Here is a 13949-nt window from a genome sequence, read left to right on the forward strand (position 1 = left end):
GCTATCGATAGCTACCAGCTACGCTTTGTCTTTACGGTGGGAGGCAGCGATGCTTCTGAATCCCAGTTGCTGGAAACTTTGGGAGGGGAGACGGCTCTTGAGTTCGAATCCTGCTTGAAGGTTCCCCCAAAATAATAATCTGGCTGGCCACTGCGAGAACAAGGGGGATGTGCTAGGTGGGCCATTGGCCTTACCTGACAGGCCTGTGTTGTGTTCAGCGGTCCTCAAGCCCCACCGTGCGCCCCCAGGTCTGTCCCCGAGGATGCCCAGGGTGAGAACTGCTCAGCCACCCCTATCCCAGGGCGCTCATAATGCCCAGGCCAGTTAATGATTACCGCGGCTGCAAATATTTGAGGATTGCTTCGGGGATGCAAAGTACAGGGCACAGGAAGGGGCCTTGGCAAAGCTCAGGGCTGGCCTCCTCCACCCTGACCCACTGGAGAGGACACTCCCCAGCCCCACCCCAAGAACCAAGCAGGTGGGGAGGAGCTCCCTCCCACTTTCCTGTCAATGCCCCCCTCCCCTGCGTCCGTGGAACTGAGAAGCTGGTAGGGGTTAATTCCTGGTTCGTATTATTAAGAGGAAGTGTCAGGCTTAAAGACTGCAGCCCCACCCTCTCTAAACTCTGACGCTCCCCCTGGAGGAACCCTTTCCCCTAGAACGCTCCAGTTCCCCCTGGATGAACCAGGCGCACGCAGTGGGACAAGGGGGGGGGTGCACTCTGCACATGCTCAGAGGAACACCTGCTGGCGGTTTCCCCTTTCCGCAGGGCTGTCTGTCCCTTGCTCACGTCCAGCCCTGTCGGGGAGTGGGAAAAGGGAATCAGGCTGGTCCCTGTTGGCTGGCACAGCCCAACCTGCTGCTGACAGGATCCGTGCCGTCGTCAGCATCATCATAGAGGACAATGTAGCATCCTGACTCCTAATAAGCTATAAAGTGGGGGGAGCAAGAGAAATCTCTATAACTACAAAAGGGGGGTCAGCTATAGATGGATGCATCTCTCAATATTGGTTCATTTCCCCAGCCTTAAATTTATTTCTCCACATTTCTGCAGCAATTTGCATTAAAAACACACACACAATTAAAATTTGCAAGTATGGTATTTTAGTGCACTTTTCTCCTGATAAACCCATCTTTGCATTTGACAAATGTACACATTTTTGTAAGCTGTTTCCCCTAATATAATGCAATGGTGTCTGCTCTTTTCACTAATACAGGCATGTATGCGCACACTTTATCCCAGTAAATGCATCTTGCTATACATTATGTGGCTGGAGGAGTGCATTGCAAAATTCAGAGAGGTGCAAAATTCAAAGGGAGTCTGCATTTCAGTTCAGGGGCCGTTTTGGCAGCTGCCAGAACTTCAATTGCCCCCAAATGAAGAACCTTGCAGGACTTGCGACTTTTGCTCTGGTTATGAAAATATGTGGCGTTTAGCATTAGCTGGAAAAAAATATATCATAAATTACTTGTGGCCTAAGGCCTGGAGGACCCTAAAATTTTTGTCTCGTATGCAACAAACAACCTCTCCTTAGGGCAACATGAAAACTGGCTTTTGTAAGGGTCCTAAATACTTTGCCAAGCTAATATCCAGTCTCTCCCAGATGTTCTGTGCTGCTTTCTTGTGATTCTCCTATTTGTTTGTTTGTGTTTGTTTGTTTTTATTGTATTGATTTGTTTTATTTACTTCAATAAAAAAATAAAAATAAAAAGACCATTCTGGAATGTTCAAATCTGGCAAGTTCACCTTTGAACCTGAACTGGATCCAATATCTCCTCCCATCCTTCTACTCAGGGGCTGGTGGAGAACTTGCTAACTCAGAACACAAATGCAATCCCCCCCCAAGTCAAAGACGCTCCTGAACTTCCGCATTCCTCCTCCTCTGTTTGGGGCTATGCAAACTCATGCATGCACGCACAACGATCACCTACTGTCACCCAGGACCGAAAGTCCCATTTCTCTGTCAGGCATGAAGGTCAGTTGTGGAGCTCCCATTCCTCCCCCCCCCCAATGGGCCTGGGGGCCCTGCTGTCCAATCTCAGGCGGGGACAGGGGGCCTTCAAGCTCCCCTGAGCCTCTTGCACCACATTCCCAGCCTTCTCCAAGGAGCACAACCTACCTTAGGGTGACAACGGGACGTCCCTTGCAGATGAGCTGAGCTGCAGAGGACTTTTCTGGGTGCAGGGGCCAGCCCCAGCCAGGCCTTGCTCAGCATCTGGGGCAGAAGGACTATCCTCAGCCCCCTCCCTCCGTTTTTAGAGCCAACCCCTGCAAGCACAGACCCTGCCTTTGAATGGGCTTCTAACCTCAGCCTTCTGCCCGCAGGCCCTTGGGTGCTCTGGGTGGCCCAGTTGCGTGCCTGCCTTGCTGACTGCTGGAATGGGAGGCCCCTGTCCTCTCTTATCTCCTGCAAGCAGTTGGGCGTGACCTGAGCCCAGCCAAAGGCTGCATTTTCAAGTTCTGCTCTGTTTTTTCCTGGCAGGGCTCAGCAGTCTTGGTCCCTTAGCTCCTGGCAGGCAGAAATTCATTTTTTTTAAAAAAAATGATATTTATTAATGTTTCACAGACAATAAAAACAAATTCCAACATTTAAACTGCAAAAACAAGACAAATAAAAGATACACAGTAGAAAAACAGTTGATAGAAGAAAGAAGAAAAAAGAAAAAATAAAGAATAAGAACAAAGAGAAAAGCCAAAAATCAAAACTAAAAATAGATTAATATTTTCAAATCTTATATTTTCTTCACTAGTTTCTTGACCTCCTCGCACCTCCCATTTTGTATTCCAGTTCAAATATTAAATTCAGCAAATCCTTACCCTCTAACATTTATCCTTACTCCATATATTAACCTATTATTATAAATATCCATTTCCAATTATCAATCCCTATTTACATTTTCTTAAGCATCACTTTACCAGTACCACTTATTTTCAATCAAACATCATTTCACTGGCAGGCAGAAATTCAGGAGCTGAAGCGCTCTCTCTCTTTTTATTTTCCTGACATGGATGGGAAATGGCATGCAGAGCTACACCTGTTGGATGTTTGCCTATTCTGCAGCCACTAAAAGTCTGGGAGTTCCATGCCCTCTAACATTTCTCAAATGAAAACAGGGACATTTCTCACTCTCCTCCAACTGACCCTCCTCAAACTCCCCCCCCCCATTTTTGTCTCCCACCTGCAAAGAGAGGCATGTGCCACCACCATTACACCAATGGGACACAGCACAGAAGCCCCGAGAAAACCCCTTAATCCCGATGTTATTTTATTTTTTTCTTCGGGAGATTTACAAAAAGAAAAACACACACCAATAAATAAATTTTAGAAAGGGGCAAGAGACACAAAGCATTTTTAAAATAACATCAAGACACCTTGTGCACTGCCAAAGAGCGAGCCAGCAGTAAATCACACCGTTCAATGTTGGCGTTAACTCTTTATTAGCAAAAACACGATTTTCACAGACTTGGCTGAGTGTCAGGCCTAATGAGCACAGCAGGTAGGTATGGCCCCATTAATCAGTTGCCAAGACCAAGCATAGGCAAACTCGGCCCGCCAGATGTTTTTGGCCTACAACTCTCATGATCCCTAGCTAGCAGGACCAGTGGTCAGGGATGATGGGAATTGTAGTCCCAAAACATGTGGCAAGACTTGCCTGGGCAAGACTGAAGGTCCTCTTGTCTGCAGTGCTTTCTTCCAGGCAATTGGAGACTGTGTCTGCATGTAGCCTGTCGCCGCTCTGCCCATTTCAGCCCTCTTCTGATTCTATCACAGCAGGAGGGAGATACCCGTGACTCTTCACCAGCCTAACCTGCCTCTTGGCCTCCCCCTCCCCCTCTCCTGCTTCAGCTTCTGCCTCTGATTCTGGACTTCTCTCTGCCACCGACTCTCCCAGCTCATTAAGCCCTGTTGCCTCTTCCCAGTCTTCTCCCTCTGACCACTCATTGTTGGGATACTGCCAGGGGGACAGGGGCATTTGGCAGGCCCCCAGCTGGCTCCAGCCACTGGCTGGCAGCCGGGCAATCTCCGGTACAGCCTCAATCAGCGACATGAGCCTCAGATACCTTTAGAGACTTGGCACGCTCTAATCAGCAGAGTGAGTAACTTCTCACAATGGTAAGGATGGAGTGGCGGACAGAGACATGTGGTAAGCATTATTTACAGGCATTTATTCAGCATAGTTCAGGAACAAAGGAAAAAACATGTCTGCTTCCCTTCGTGTCCAAGCACACAGCAGTACAGCAAAAGCAATATACAAATGGAAATTCCCAGCAAGCCTGTGCTGGAAGTAAACAGGCATGTGACACACAACAGTCATGCCTGTTCCTTTTAAGGTTGAACGGAACTATATCCTAACACCACCACTCCCCAGGCTCAGGATATCCTTCCCTTGGCGGTTCCCCAAGCTGGTTGCTCCCACCATTCCTCTTCATCCAACGAGTCCGTGACTTGGCTCTATTAAGAAACAGTGCTTCTGGGCATGCGCCGAATGCCTTCTCCTCGGCACTGGGGAGCTGCTCCCAGCTCATGCAACTCTGACCTTAGGGCCCCCGGATTCTGCTCCAGCGGCCAGCCTGAGCCCTCCAGTGGCTCTTCATGGGTGGGCGGGCTACCCTAGGAGACAGTGGGAGTTCAGGAGAACCCTGGACTAGTGAACTCACAATGGGAGGCTGTGTGGCGGGCAAGGAAATTCCAGAACGCCTCCACTTGGCCTCAGAGTCACAAGCCACCTGACCAGCGCCATGGCTTCCCCGAGGGAGCTTCTGCTGCCCCTGACCCTAGTCTGGGCGCTGGTGCTGCTGGGAGGGACAAGGGGGGCTGGTCCCGAGGGTCCCTGCGAAGCACAAGTCCGATATCGAGAGAGCAGCTCGGAGACTGGCGGCAGCTGGCTTGGCACAATTGCTCTGCTCAGCAGTGTTTGTGCCACGTGGCTTTTTGTTTTTTACGCAATCCATTGCCTATGTGCCAGCAAGGACCGGTGCAGCCAGGGGCTAGAGGGGGACTGCGACCTGCGTTGGAAGGTGAGGGAACATCTACCTGTCTTCTTGTGTACCTACTGTCAGAGGGAGCCGGCAGAGAGAACAGGTTGTCTGCAGAACAGAGAAAGACTGGGAAACACCAGTTAACTTTCTTTATGAAGGAAGCAGAACAGAGAACACACAGAGACTTCTATGGGTTTCTCCTGTCTTAGCAGTTCTCCGGACTGGCTTGTAACTCCCTGCTTCACTCTCTAACCTTCTGTGTCAGGCCTCTTCCTCCGTCTACGGCGAGACTCAAAGGACCCTCTCTGTTTCTGCTTGGTGACACACAGTAGACGCCTTGATTTGGGAGTTTGTGGGGCTTGCAGGCTGCCAGCAGAAAATCTGTTGGGGTGTTTCTGCGGTGCAGATGCCAATCTGATTCCTGTTGGCTGGGGCGCCTGCCTGTCCCCCCCCCACCACCTTCCAAGCTCCCAGCATCTAGCACATCCCAGCTTTTCCCCTCCTTTGAGATGCGGCTGGTTTCCCACCACCAGGAGCCTGGATCCTCATTTTCTCCCTGGAGGAAAGGTGGCTCAGGTGGGCTTCCACCTTGGTCAGGTGGCTTCAGGGCCGTCTTTAGCAGGTGCAGCACCGGGGTGCAATCCGCCCAGCGCCCCCAAGTTACCCCTGCAGAGGCTTGGGAGTGAAATTGCACCCCTCCCAAGCCTCCTCGAGAGGAGAGCGATCCCTGCAGAGGCTTGGGAGGGAAGCTGTGTGCCCGCCAGCCATATGGTTGGCGGGGCGCAGCTTCCATCCTAAGCCTCTGCGATGATCACTCTCCTCCAGAGGAGGCTTGGGAGGGTAGCTGCATGCCTGCCAGCCTTATGGTTGGTGGGGAGCCGCTGGTGGGCGTGCAGGGAAAGGGGAGGCTGCCGGCAAAGCCGTGCAACTCCCCCACTTGCTGGTGTGCCCCTGAGAGGCCGGCGCCCTGGGGCAATGCACCACTAAGCCCTATGGAAAAGACAGCTCTGGCTGGCTTCCATCACTCCTCATCTAGCCAGTCCTTGACACCAACCTTCCCTTCCATCTGCCCCATTCATCTTCCATCTTTCCTCCAAGGAGCTCAAGGTGGCAAACGTACTTCTCCTCCTCGCCATCTTATCCCCACAACACCCCTGAGAGGTAGGTGAGGCTGAGAGGCAGTGACTGGCCCCCGAGGTCACACCCAGTGAGTTTCATGGCTGAGTGGGGATCTTAACCCCATTCTCCCAAGTCCTGGCACGACACTCTAACTGTGACACCACACCGGCAGGAATCAGCGGGAATCGACTACTTTAGAAGGCAGTCCTAGCCTCTGCTGCTCATGCATTGGTGATCTCTGGAATAGGCTATTGCAATGCTCTCTGTATGGGGCTGCCGTGGATGACAGTAAAGTACCGTATTTTTCGCTCTATAACACGCACCCGACCATAACACGCACGTAGTTTTTAGAGGAGGAAAATCCGTAGGCATGCCACCCATAGGCATTCCCTCCATAACACGCACAGACATTTCCCCTTACTCTCTAGGAGGAAAAAAGTGAGTGTTATGGTGCAAAAAATACGGTAACTTCAGCGGGCGCAAATGCAACTGTCTCATATTGTAGCAGATGCACCATTTGTGGGTGGATTTTTGGGCCCGATTTTAAGTGTTGTATATGGAGTATTAAATGTGCCAAAAGTTATTTCATCTCCCCCAACCTTATCATACTTAGCAGAATATGTCTCTCCCACCTGTATTCATTCAAAAACATGTGGTTTTTGTACACATTGTTTTTCCTCTCTGAAAGCGGGCATTTTTATAAGCGAAGGTGCACCCTAAATAAAAACACATCCCAAAATTTGGAACATTTATGAATGATTTAAACAGCACAGATTCCACCCTGGCATAGGGGGATCCCGCTGTTCACTTCCTCCTTTTTTTGCAAGAACTTCCCTCTTGTTCCTCCCAAGATTCCTGCTCTTTGGCCAGTTATTCTTAGCCATAACAAGAGGATCTGCCCTCTTATCCCAGGACTTGCTGAGCTTACTCAGGATCCTGGGGTGGAGAGACTATGCCAAAAGCCTTCTGAGGGTTTGCTGGATCCCTCGTACCTGGAGATTTACGGAAGGCTGGCAAGATCTGCCTCTCAGCCAGGCTTGGAGACTTTATCCATTGATGGTACATTTCTCAGGGGCCTTCTATAGGGGCCCGCATGCTTGTGGTGGGTGGGGCCACAGTCAAAAGTGAGTGGGGTCCTTTCCTTCTCTTCCACTTCCCCCCATTTTTCCTCTCCCCAAAACGAGGCTTGCATGAATTGGGCTGAGGTTGGCAGCTGGCCACCATGGCTGGCTTCAAGCTGCCCACCCTTCTCCTGTGTGTTTGGCCACCCTATCCTCAGAATGATAGGACTGTAGAGTTGGAAGGGACCACCAAGGGTCATCCAGCCTGACCCCCTTGCAATGCAGAAATCACAATCAAAAATCCCCTGGGAACAAGTGTTTGTTCTGACTGGTCTGTTGCCTCTCCTCTTCCCCAAGCAGGGCAGCCAGGCAGCTTGTGGGGAAGGAGAAGAGAACCACCTCACTGCATCTCAGGAGCTGGCCTGCACCCGGACCAGGGGCACGTCTCGCAAGCCGGTCTGCAGCCAGGCCCAGCAAGCCTACGCCCGGCAGCTGGCCTGCATGGAGCAAGAACTGGAAGGCTTCCTCTCCGAGGTGAGGAACCGGCGGAACGCCCTCGGAGACATCGTGGTGGAGGAGAGGTGCCCCCAGAACACGGAGCGGGGCCAAGACAAGCTGCGCATCACTGTCTACGAGATCTCAGACACTGAGGCGGCCGGGCGGCCGCAGCAGAGACGACGCAGGCGGAAGATGCAACTTTCATATTAATTATATAAAAAAGACATACATGAGAGCTGAGTTGGCCTGGCTTGGAACATGGGTGAACATGGGTGTATATGAGTATACATGAGTGCACATGCATGTACATGTGTGTATATTGGTATACATGGGTTATGTGGAAGTGCCTGGGGGTATACACTGGTATATCTGAGTGCATGGCCTGCACACGGGTGTGTACATGGGTATACATGAGTGCACATGGGTGCATGTGAGTATACATATTTGTATGGGGGACACGGGTTGTGCTATGGTCTAAACCACTGAGCCTCTTGGACTTGCTGATCAGAAGGTCGGTGGTTCTAATCCCCACGAAGGAGTGAGCTCCCATTGCTCTGTCCCAGCTCCTGCCAACCTAACAGTCTGAAAGTGCAAGTAGATAAAAAGGTACTGCTGTGGCGGGAAGGTAAACAGCGTTTCTGTGCACTCTGGTTCCGTCATGGTGTCCCGTTGCACCAGAAGCTGTTTGGTCCTGCTGGCCACATGACCCAGAAAGCTGTCTGTGGAGAAACGCTGGCTCCCTCGGCCTGAAAGCGAGATGAGCACTGCAGCCCCATAGTCACCTTAACCGCCCAGGGGTCCTTTACCTTTTTCCCCTACATATTTGTATGGGTTACTTGGGGATATACATAGAAACATATGGGTGTACGGGGGTGCACATGGATGGGCTGTGGGACTTCATGTGGCTGAAGAGAAAGTGCTATGAGGTCAGAGCTTGAGTAAAGATGGGCAGTCATGCTTAGCTACAGAGCCTAAGTGGAGCCAAGAGGACTCAAATGTTATTATTTATTTTATTTATTGCATTTCTGTCCCGTGATTTTCTCTAAGGAGCTTTATTATTGGCTTCTGAACCAAAGGAGCTAAACCTATCATTGCCATATTGGGAATAAAACATGGAGAGAGGAGACATTTGAACCCAGTCCCCTGGATCTTAGTCACAATACTGCATATCCTCCAACATTTCTCCAATGAAAATAGGGGCTTCCTATTCCATTATTATTATTATTATTATTATTATTATTATTATTACTATAATATTTTATTTATACCCCACCCATGAAACTGGGTTGCCCCAGCCACTGTGGGCAGCTTCCAATATGTATAAGAATAATAATAAAACATTACACATTAAAAAAACTTCCCTATGCTGGGCTGCTTTCAGATGTCTTCTACAGGCAGCATAGTTACGTACTGTATTTTTTGCTCTATAAGACTCACTTTTTCCCTCCTAAAAAGTAAGGGGAAATGTGTGTGCATCTTATGGAGCGAATGCAGGCTGCGCAGCTATCCCAGAAGCCAGAACAGCAAGAGGGATTGCTGCTTTCACTGCGCAGCGATCCCTCTTGCTGTTCTGGCTTCTGAGATTCATAATATATTTTTTTCTTGTTTTCCTCCTCCAAAAACTAGCTGCGTCTTGTGGTCTGGTGCATCTTACAGAACGAAAAATACGGTACTTATCTCCTTGGCTTGGGATGTATGTGTCGGGAGTTATATAACTCCATACCCTCCAACATTTATCCAGTGAAAATAGAGACATACTAAAGCAAAGCAGGACATTCCAGGATCAAATCAGAAACTGGAACGGCTCCTGTAAATCTGGGACTGTCCCTGGAAAATAGGGTAGGGTCTGATGCTGTTGGGTCTGATTTATGCGGAGACTTGTTCAGATCACCTCAGCAGGGACTGGAGTCCCCATCTATTGGCAGAATGAATAACCAGCAGGGTCTTACCTTGTTAGCAAGCAGGACGGTACATCTACTGCAGATTGATCAATAACAGATGTCAAATCAGAAGGAGTCCAGCTTTCCTCCAGCCCAAGGCAGCGATGGCGATGATGACACAAAGGAGGGCAGCTGTGTGACTCTGGGCAGGAGGGAGGCTGGGCCAGAGGGGCCTCTGGCTTGCATGAAACACCAGGCAAAGCCGGTGCCTCCCTGCCCGCCCCACTTTCTGGCTTCCCCAAGCTCTTGGCCATGGCTGTCAAAAGCTCCTCCCTGGCGTGGTCCTTCCTGGCCGTGGTCTTCATGATCGCAGGGGCCGCTGCTGTCCAGAGCGCCTGCGGACATCACCACCGCTACCGCAAGCCACGAGCCGACACCTACGAGTGGCAGGGCTACTTTGTGGCCCTGACCATCCTCCTGGGCAGTGGCTGCGGCCTGGCCTGGTGCATCCTCATTGTCACCTACAACATGGGCCAAAGGGGAGGCCAGGAGTTGCCACAGATCCCCTCTGCAGGTGAACAGATGCCCGCAGCCATGGTGAGCCTCGGGGAGCTGGTGGGGCGGGAAAGAGGCAGGTTGCCAGTGCAAGAAGGAAGCGGAAGGGAGCCCCTTCTGTTGCAGGAGGCCAGGTGGTCACTTCTGCGGACCTCCAGAGGTTGCTGGACACAAGAACAGCCCGTAGGTAGCTCAGGCCAAAGCAAGGGGCCTGTGCAGTCCAGCACCCAGTTCTCACAGTGGCCAAATTCCCCATGGAACCTAGCAATTCAGATAGACTGCCTCTGTGCCTAGAAGTTCCATAACAACCTAAGCTGAGCCTCCCAGCTGGATCAGGCCTAAGGGGGACCAACTGCTCCAGCATCCTGTTCTCACAGTGGCCAACCAGATGCCCCAGTGCAAACCCAAAAGCAGGACCCAAACGCAAGGGCACTCTCCCCGCCTGCCGTTCCCAGCATCTGGTATTATTCATACTGACTCTGACAGTGGCGGTTCCACACAGCCTTCTCCTCAATGAACTTGCCCAATCCTCTTTGAAGGTGGCCATCGCTGCATCTTGTGGCAGTGAGTTCCAAAGTCTATGCACTGTGTGAAGAAGGACTTTGTTTCGTCTGCCCTGAATATTCCAACTTTCAGCTTCACTGGGTGGCCCTGAGTTCAAGGATTATGAAGGCGGGATAAGAACTTTCTCCTTATCACCTTACACCAGGCATATTTTTACACACCTCTGCCATCTTATCCTCCTCTGTCTCTCCTTTTCTCTAAATTCAAAAGACCCAAATGTTGTAGCCTTTCCTGGTAGGGGAATTGCTTGACTGCCTTGACAGTTTTGGGTGTCCCTTTCTGACCGTCTTCTCCTATATCCCATTGGATCAGATACAAATGGTATAATGACCATTGGCAGGTGTGTCTAAAGACAGGGCCAGCCCAATAAATGATGCCACCTGAGACCAAGGACAAGATGGCTGCCACCACCCTCTTCCAGGAACGTTGATTCCTCCACTGCACCAGAGGGCAGGAGACAATGGCCACGTTCACACCAGACATATAAAGAGCTATCACTTTAAACAGTCCCGGCTTCCCCCGTAGCATTCTGGGAGCTGTAGTTTGTAAAGGTGCTGAGAGTTGCTAGGAGACCCCTATTCCCCTCTCAGAGCAGCTACAGTTCCCAGAGTTCCCTGTGAAGAGGGAATGGTTGTTAAAATCATTCTGGGAACTGGTAGCCCCATGAGGAGAACCGGGGGATCTCCTAACAACTCTCAGCACACCTCACAAACTACAGTTCCCATGATTCTTTGTTACCATTATTTCAAGTGGTAACGCGGTGCTTTTAATGTGTACTGTGGATGTGGCCTTGCTTAGTGGGTTTAGAACAGGCATACACAGCTCTGCCCATTTTCTGCCCCTCAGTATGTGCCGCCTGAGGCAGCAGTCTCACTCTGCCTCATGGCTGAGCTGGGCCTGTGCATCAGGATTGGGTGGGGTTGTAAGTTGCCCTGAGGTCAGAGGGAAATTAAATGAAGCAACTGCAGATAGTGGCAATTCAGGAGAGAATGTTTTAATTGTAATTCGGCCATTATAAGGTGGCACCTCCCTTTGAAAGTTATTTGTCCAAATATGGCTGCCTTGAAATAAATAGCTGAGTATCTTTGTAGGTTAAAAGGTCCTCCTACTATCTTCTCAATATTGCCATTTCTGATTTTGAATTTGAGTCAGGCAGAGGGATCGGTTAGGCAGAGAGAATCCTGTGTCTTGGATGAACAAGGGAGGTGGGGAAAGGATGGGTAGTTAGGAATACTTTTGTTGAAGAGGGGGTCCTGAGGAGGGAGGCTTTTACCATCAAGGCTGCACTGATCTCACCATATTTGCAGGCAAGATAGGAGTCAGGGGCTAGGAATGGAAACCAGAGGGGCCTGACCTTGTAAGGCCCTGAAATGTGACCTCTTTTCTGCTTTGGACAGGGCCACCAAGACAAACTGACACTGAGCCCAGGGATGAACCGTGAAAGGTCTGTCAGCTTTGCGACCCTGCCTGGGCTGAAGAGCCAAGTCACAAAAGAAGAGGACCAGCCTTGGCTGCAGCGACAAGTCTCAAAGGAGGAGGTTCGGACGAAGTCCCAGTTGGACACAAGCATAGGAAGTCGGACGCCGTCCCAACTGAACTTAAACCAGGGGGTTCGGGCCCCATCCCAGATGAACGCAAGCGAGGCAGTTAGCACCCTGTCACAGATGAACACAAATGAGGGGGTACGGACCCTGTTCCAGATGAACGAGGCAAATATGAACAGGACTGAGGGGATGAGGGCCCAATCCCAGGTGGATGAAATGATTGGGAACCCCTCCCAGATGAACACAAACGGGGCAATTTGGACCGCCTCCCAGAGGAACGTGAACGAGGCAATTTGGACCCCCTCCCAGAGGAACATGAACGAGGTGAACAGGGCCCCCTCCCAGATGAACACGAATGAGGCAATTTGGACCCCATCCCAGATGAACACGAACAAGGTGATGTGGACTTCCTCCCAGATGAAAGCAAATGAAGCAGTTTGGACCCCCTCCCAGAGGAACATGAACGAGTTGAGACGGGTCCCATCCCATATGAACATGAAGGAAGCAATTTGGACCCCCTCTCAGAACGAGGTGACTAGGACCCCAACCCAGAATAACACAAACAAGCTAAAAAGGGCCCCAACACAGCTGAACATAAATGAAACGGTTGGGACCCCATCCCTTCCACCTCAGCAGGAAGGCCAGTCCTCCAGGCCCGAAGAGCAAGGCGGTGGCACTCTGTGGAACTTCATGGAGCAGGAGCTGGAAAGGCTTCTGAGCGCCCTACGCCTCCACCGGATCCCCACGCCAACCCCCGCGGCTGAGGAGACCCCCTTGGCCAACGATACTCCGAGTGCCCCAGCTGAGGAGGCGCCGAAACCCCCGGCTGAGGAGGTGCTGGGCCTTGACCAGACTGAGGACAAGGAGACCTTGATGCACCTCATCATCTGTGAAGTCCCCCAAGACAGAGGAGCCACCAGGGGTCGGGGGCGCAAGAGAAAAGCAAGCAGAGGACGCAAATAAAGTGCAGAGAAAGAGAGAGGGTGGCCGGTCGGTGTGTCTGTTGTGAGGCAGGAGGAGTCGTTGGTAGAAACGGCTTCCTTCGCCGCCACCCTCCTGTATATATCCCCAGGAGATTCCTTGATTTTAAAGCAGTTCTTCATCCCAGGAGCTCCGAAGGGCCTACATGACCCTCATAGAATTGCAGAGTTGAAAGAGACCCAAAGGGTGCTCTATTCCAACCCCCTGAAATGCAGGAATAGGAGGAACCATCTGAAAGCAACCCTGGGAGGTAGGCTAGGCTGCCCCAAGTATACCCAGTGAGCTTTGCGACTGAGCAGAGTTTTGAACGCAGGCCTCCCTCTTCTAAGTCCAACAGGCCGAACTTCCCCCAAACCTGGTGCCGTGGGTGTAGCCAGGATTTATTTTAGGGAAGGAACAGGCTTTATGAGGGGTGGGGAAGTAGAACTGCGCTATCTGTGATGCAATTGGTCAGTTAGTTGAGTATTTTTATTTATTACTTGATTTAGTGGGGGGCAGCGGTCCCACTGCTATGCCCGTGCCTAGTGCCCTCCAGATGTTTTGGACTACAACTCCCAGCAAGTCCCAGGCAGCACAGCTGTATGATGCTAGGATTGGAGGGAGCTTGTACTGTAGTCCAAAACCTTAGGCCTGTTGCTCTCAGGCTAACCCGGCTGTCAGGAGCCAGAATCCAAAACAGTGCAGGCCTAGTGCTCCTACCAACTCTTCCCAGCAGGCAAATTGTCCCATGAACTAAAAGTTATCTAAAGGGCAGAGCTCAAATGAC

At 51.0% G+C, this 13949-nt stretch overlaps 2 protein-coding genes across 3 annotated transcripts; both read left to right on the plus strand.

Moving 5' to 3' along the window:
- Nucleotides 1-4693: 4693 nt before the first annotated feature.
- LOC310694072 (uncharacterized protein) lies at nt 4694-7892 on the plus strand. Of its 2 annotated transcripts, none has more exons than XM_083476770.1 (2): nt 4694-5020; nt 7519-7892. In XM_083476770.1, the coding sequence occupies exons 1-2, from the start codon at nt 4742-4744 to the stop codon at nt 7867-7869; spliced, it is 630 nt and encodes a 209-aa protein (XP_083332896.1). In that variant the 5' UTR covers nt 4694-4741; the 3' UTR covers nt 7870-7892. The 2 variants fall into 2 exon arrangements, with proteins under 2 accessions (XP_083332896.1, XP_083332897.1); XM_083476771.1 differs by having other exon boundaries at nt 4695-5020; nt 7522-7892.
- Nucleotides 7893-9752: 1860 nt separating this feature from the next.
- On the plus strand, nt 9753-13181 carry LOC310694653 (uncharacterized protein). The gene is made up of 2 exons (XM_083477969.1): nt 9753-10136; nt 12056-13181. The coding sequence occupies exons 1-2, from the start codon at nt 9852-9854 to the stop codon at nt 13163-13165; spliced, it is 1395 nt and encodes a 464-aa protein (XP_083334095.1). The 5' UTR covers nt 9753-9851; the 3' UTR covers nt 13166-13181.
- The last annotated feature ends 768 nt before the right edge of the window (nt 13182-13949 follow it).

Source organism: Podarcis liolepis (genome assembly GCF_965112155.1).
Source record: "Podarcis liolepis genome assembly, chromosome: 15".
Lineage (NCBI taxonomy): Eukaryota > Metazoa > Chordata > Lepidosauria > Squamata > Lacertidae > Podarcis > Podarcis liolepis.